The sequence below is a fragment of the Gastrolobium bilobum genome, unplaced genomic scaffold (assembly GCF_033153095.1).
Source record: "Gastrolobium bilobum isolate Gb01-03AN ecotype WA unplaced genomic scaffold, APGP_CSIRO_Gbil_v1 utg12063, whole genome shotgun sequence".
Lineage (NCBI taxonomy): Eukaryota > Viridiplantae > Streptophyta > Magnoliopsida > Fabales > Fabaceae > Gastrolobium > Gastrolobium bilobum.
Window position 1 is genome coordinate 474,731 of NW_026899021.1, and position 6,491 is coordinate 481,221.

Genomic DNA, 6,491 nt, shown 5'->3' on the forward strand with positions numbered 1-6,491 from the left:
AAAACATTTATTTAAGTAAACAAGCAAGTCAAATACATATTATTTATTTTTAAATTTTAATAAATTAATATTATGATCAAAAAAAGATCTTTAAATTTTTTTTATATTATTCATGGATTATCCAATTAAATGAATTCGGGTAGAATCACATAAATGTCTTCCATGTATCAGTAGAAAATTTGGCAGCTACGCAGCACCTATTTTTTTTAGATGAAACTCTGAGTTGAAGAGTTACTCAAAATGCTGTCAAGATGTCAGTATCTTTAATTTCAGGAATATAATAAATCAATTTATAATTTTAAACACCAACTTTGAACTCAAAAATTGCTTTACAATTCTACCTTTTAAACATTTGTTTAGATAAGGAGTTTAAATCTTGTCTAAAGCAAATTTTTGAAAAAAATTTAAAGATCAGAAGATGTGCCTCTATTTTTTAAGAGAGATTAGTCTCATCTTTTTTCCAATAGCAAAATTTAATGCACTCTCTGTTCCAATAAGGAATAGCTTTCGAGTCGTACTTCGAGAACAAAGTGTCTGGAGAAAGTTGAATGACAATAGGCTTGAAATTATAAAAAAAAATAAAATCGCTTTACAACTCTATACCTCTAGTTAATTTGAAATAACCTTTTATCAATTGATCCATCTAAATTACTAACCATTATTGACAGAGTGTTATTCCATCTTAATTAATGATTTTTTTAATTCGAATAGTATTAGTCGCCGATGATTTATTAAAAAAAAAAAACATTTAAATTGACATCCAAATCCAATCACATCGAGATAACCCTTCCTCACAAATCGCAGCTCCGATGGCGCCGTTCATGGAGGCATACCTCACGGTATTCGCTCTCCTTATCGCTACCGCCGCCGCCACCGGAACTGGATACCGGAACCACACAGTAGGCGACGGCGCAGGGTGGCTCTTCAACTCCACGACCAACACGTCAGCTACAAACTACTCTTCTTGGGCTGCAACTCAAACATTCAGCCTTGGCGATTATCTCAGTAAGCTCATTCCCTCTCTCTCTCTCTCTCTCTCTTATATACTATTATTGCACTTTTCATAATTACGACGTCGTTCTATATACCTTTGAAAAATGCCACATTAGCACACACAAAAATTTCGAAACCAGAGAAGGAAATCGCCGATTGCACATTTGCAATTATACCATAAATTATTTTCCTCAACTTTCTCGGGAAACAAACAGAATAATCCGATTCATTTTCCTCTTTTTTTTTCTTAATAATTTTAAATGCTCAGTTTTCAACACGAACTCGAACGAAACCGTGATTCAGACTTACAACAAGACCTCCTACCTGAGTTGCAGCGCCGACGACTCCGATAACGGCACCTTCGTGTACGACGACGGAAGCAGTCAATTCGGCGAGGCGTTGACCATTCCCGTTCCGTTGACCATCGTTGGACCCAACTACTTCTTCTCCGACAACGACGACGGCGTCCAGTGCCAGCACGGCTTGGCCTTCGAGATCGACGTCCAGCACGGCCTCGGCTTGCCGCCGAGCCTCAACCAGCCGCCTCCGCCGCCGTACATCGAACCGCCGGGTCCTGACACCGCTCAAACTCCGCCTTTAATTTTGGCGCAGCCCCCTAACAGCGGCGCGTACGTTAGCTGCGCTGACGTGCGCGTGGCGGTTTACGGCTTCGCTGTGGCGCTGCTGCTGTTGAAGTAGTTTCAGTGAAGAATATATTAGCTTACGGTGGGGGCGCAGCACTTGATTACTTTTTTTTGTTGGAAAAGGAGATAAAAAAAATAACTGCACAAGCTGTAATTCATGTGTCCAACTGTTCTCATTTTATTTTATTTTTTTATTTTTTTTTACTTCTTATTTTTTCAACTCAACCGTTTTTATTAGAGTTTACAATTTACATGGATGAGAAAACTATCTTTCACTTTTCATAAATTTGTGCTTTTTTTTTGTTTTTTTTTGTTTTTAACTTCTCTTGGTTGTTTACTTAGTATTTTGAATAATAATAGCCTATACTTCTTTCTTGCTGTATGGAATTGGACATGAAATTGAGCTTTGAAACTGGAATTAGATCTTCTAATTTAAATTGTAATTTTTGGTGTGTACATTATAAATAAATAAAATTCTAATTAAGTTCAATTCTATGAAATTAAAAAAACAACTATTTAATGCTACATTTAATTTTTTGGACAGATCTAAATAATTTCATTTCTAAGTAAGCAACGTCTCTATCGGCGTCGTCTGGCCATCATTGTCACCTGAGTGTTTTAATTACAATTACAGCCAAGCGTCCTGCAATGGCATTCTAATTCAATTGTACTGTGATTCTATAACCGAATTCTTTTTTTGTCCCAAACATCATCAAAATGAATATTCTTAATCAATTACAATTATGATTGAATCACAATTGAAATTAAAAATTGTATTCTATGGTCCAAGAAGACCCAAGTTCTCTCAAGGGCTTACTCACCCATATGCTTCGTACATTTAAAGGAATTAATTAGATCCCTAACTTTATAGCCAAGTACCTTTTGCTTCTAGAAAAAATCATTGTCAAAATATTTTAAAACTTTAATTTTATTTTGGTTTCTCAACCCTATTTTGAAGTCAATTTCCCCAAACCCTATTTTAAATATTATTTTTGATATGGATAATTTTAAGTATGAAATACATTAATTTAAATATGTTTCTACTCTTATAAATTGTAACAAGAAAACTTATAAAAAAATTATATGATTCAATTTTGTTTAGTGATAATATTTAGTTGTGTAAATAAAACAAAAAAAATGCCATTTTAAATTGTGTTTGTCATGATAAGTGATATTTTTATGATACAAGAATCTATCAAATTATTATATGTCATGTTTTATATCTATAAAATTGATAATTAATAACCCTACCTAAACTTTTATTTACCAATTTTTTTTTATAATCAATAATATAGCTAATTAATTCTTGAACTCAATTAAAATTAATAACAGCATTAATTACCTATTACAATAATTTTATTGTTTAACAAGTATTAAATTATTTTTTAACTTATAAACTAATACTTACCGAAAATTATTAGAAGGTAGTTACTTTTTTTGTGTGGCTATATCAAATTTTAATTTGTTGGGAGGATGTTGCAAGTAAAATTTTAACTAATTTGTTAATTTTTTTTTTTTTTTTTTTGGTAAACACTAATTTGTTAAATTTTACATAGTAAAGTATACTTGAATGAACCGCGCATTGAGAGAGGACAAATAAACGGTTGAATCCTAAAATAAAGTTGTTGAAAAACAAAATAAAATTGTGGCTTTTTATTCGATATAATGCAAAAATATAAATATTTTATCGGTTTAAATTTTTTAATAAATTATTTATTAATTTAATGCAAATGAAATGCATATAGGCAATGCGCAAATTTAAATCACATATCAACTCTATGCGCTGCAACGCAATGCAAGATGCACCATATTGGTATTATGTGTTCAAGTTGAATATGTATCATGCACATTTTGCATAACATAACACATAGTAGACACATTTTGCCTTGTGCACAAGTCGCATACAGAGTGATACACGACCTGAATGCATACGGTCATCGTACGCTTCTTTTCATATTATATTGATAAATAATTTATCAAAAGAATTAAATAAGTAATATATCTTTAATTTTGCATTTCCTAGGTAAATAAACCAAAAATTGTGGACAAGCATAAGTAATGCATTAATTTATTGAGGTACTTGATATGCATCCAGCATATGGGAAAATCTAAGCCAAAAAGAGAAAGAATGTTAATTAATCTTATGCAAAAAGGCAATAATTACTATTGATATGTTAAAATCTCAATCAGAGATTGCACAACTGATTTTGTGTTGATTTCGTAAGAAAAACAGACAAACTGGAGCTAAAAAGGAAATTGCTAAACTGAAGGCCCACGCCGATAGCTTGGGTGTGGCGTTGGCAGCGTGAAGAAGACTTTTCAGACAGAGGCATCCACGCTACTAGCGTGAAACTCACGCTAGTAGCGCCAGAGTTCAAGAACAGCCCGAAGCATTCACGCTACTAGCGTGGCACTGCGCTAGTAGCGCCAAACTTTCTTGAAATCCACGCTTGCAGTGTGGAACCCACGCTAGTAGTGTGGAACCCACGCTAGTAGCGTGGAGCTCCAGTATTGTGAACAAAACTCCCACGTCACAACGTAGGAACCACGCTAGTAGCGTGGGAGGTGCGGAAAATCAATATTAAATCTGATCAGTACCAGCAAAAGATTAAAAGGAGATTTTAAATGAAGACTCAATCAAGATTCTACACAAGGTCAAAGACTCTATAAATAGAGACTAAGACCTGAAGAGAACGGAACTTTTGCATAGAGAGAGATTGACGGAGGCAGAACGCAGCAAGCTTCTTTCCCAATTTTCTGGTTTTTATTTATTTATGAATTCTTTTCAATACTTTGAATTGTCAGACATGAAAATGTCTGGCTAGTCTTTTATTATTGTGGTAAGGGTGACAACCCTTGATGTGAACCCCTTGTAGTTTGATTAATTTTTATATTTAATTATTTCAATTGCATTTATTTTATCCTGTTCTTCATCTTATAATTCTTCTAGAATTGATCACTCTATTAGAATTGCGAGGTGTTCTGTCTGAAAGACAGAGATGTCCAACCGGTGGCTGGTATATTTTATGTAGGATCTAGGTGCCCTCTCTCAAGTATCTATGAATGAGATACCCATGAGGGTAGGCCGATCACTGTGCACAATAATAATCGACATAGTCAAGGCGTGGGGTGTGTGCACGGTGACAAGCTAAGAGAGAGAGTTTAGAGAGTGTGTGCACCTTATTAGTTTAATCCATTATTTATAGATGAGTTACCTGAATAAGTGTACTTCTGGGCCTCTTAGGAATATTGGGGGCCCAAGTCCAACTGTTTAGCTGTCTGGATATGATCGTCATCAATAGGAGATTCCCTTCCTTTTGTGTTGTCTTTTATTGGTCCTTCTAGAATATGAGCCTTTGTCAGGTCCATAACATGAGGGTTAAGGTTTTCAATAGGAATATTGGGATTCTAGTTCCTGATAAAGGGTAAAATAACAGTTCATGTATGCACTAGGGATAGGCTACATGAACTGCAAACGTGAAAAATTCACTAGGTTAAAGGATTAACTTGAAAAAGGATTTCTAAGGGATTAGGGTTTTAATAGGGTTAATAAGGTTAAGAACACTAAGAAATTAGGGTTTAACCAACCAATTAATAGATGGTGAATTGTTTGATCAATGAGTAATTAAATGTAAATATTAATTAATATTACAAGGTGGGGATCGGAAAGGTGTTGGCGTCCTTTACTGCAATAGCTTTTTAAATATTTTTCTCAACTTTAATATTTTATTCTCAAGTTTTCAAATTATTCTTTGAATTGTTCACAAGTCTTGAATAGTTCTCAATTTTTACAATCACAAATATTCTCAAAACCAATTTTATTAATCCAAGAAAGGAATAGTTAAAATAATTTCGGTGCCTCAATCCTCGTGGAGACGATACTCTACTTACCCTTTTATTACTTGGTACGATCGGTGCACTTGCCGATTTTACGCAACAGTACTATTACAATTTTTTCTTTTTTTTCTTTTATATAAAGATGATAATGATGGTTGATGTTATATTGGTTTATCCAAACTAATTAAACTCATTATTAGTAGCTCAATTTTTAATAGTTTATTTATTTCTTTTGTCCCATCATGTCAAAAACCAAAAAGTGTTGTTTTAATTAATTGATATAAGACAATGACACACGCAAAGGAAAAAGGAAAAAAATAAAATAAGTGAGACTTGAAAAATGTTTGTGGACAAGCGTTGCAAGTTCTGGAAAACAAAGAGGATTTTGACCTTATTGTTGTGATTCAGAATTATGTCAATCTAGAAATACAAAAGTCTATTATGATCTCGCACAATCTACATGCGTGCATGAAGAGATGGACTTTAAGGCAAAATGTCATACAAAATAATGTGAATTATACAAAAATGAAAGCCATACTTGTTAAAAATATTCTTATCATAGTGAGTCAGTGACACATATTTGAAGAAAGCTCGTGACATTAATAATATGTTTTAACAAAGCATTATTTCTTCAGTATCATGTCTTAATTTATAACGTTCTATCTTAAATTCTTTTAATTGTGGCCAGTGTTTCCTAATAAGTATTATATCTTAAATACATAATTTGCATTGAATGTTTCTAATTTACAATTTAAAATAAGAAAAAGAAAATTATTTAATTCTAAAAATGAAACTTATATTTATTATTTTAAAAAATATTAAGAAGTCGGCTTAAAAAGAAAAATAACTTTCAAACTATTGGGATGTGTTCCTCCTTTAATGCTATGCATCCCAAGCATACATTTTATTTATGAGTGCATGACTCAGACAATCACCTTATCATAGATGAAGACTTTAGAAGAAGAAGGTGTAGGGTTTTCTCTCACCTGTATAAGCTTGAGAAAACCATTTGTAATG

The 6,491-nt window shown here is 32.9% G+C and overlaps 1 protein-coding gene across 1 annotated transcript; it reads left to right on the top strand.

The window, feature by feature from the left end:
• Window positions 1-800: 800 nt before the first annotated feature.
• LOC133286286 (early nodulin-like protein 18) lies at window positions 801-1,828 on the top strand. Its single transcript, XM_061483683.1, has 2 exons — window positions 801-1,005; window positions 1,262-1,828. Exons 1-2 carry the CDS (start codon window positions 810-812, stop codon window positions 1,690-1,692), a joined length of 627 nt encoding a protein of 208 aa, XP_061339667.1. The 5' UTR covers window positions 801-809; the 3' UTR covers window positions 1,693-1,828.
• The last annotated feature ends 4,663 nt before the right edge of the window (window positions 1,829-6,491 follow it).

What these genes read in the sequence shown, in the direction of transcription:
- LOC133286286 (XM_061483683.1), top strand. Translation starts at nt 810, where the DNA reads ATGGCGCCGTTCATGGAGGCATACCTCACGGTATTCGCTCTCCTTATC. An exon ending in CAGCCTTGGCGATTATCTCA is followed by an intron (nt 1,006 to 1,261) that starts GTAAGCTCATTC and finishes TTAAATGCTCAG; the next exon opens with TTTTCAACACGAACTCGAAC.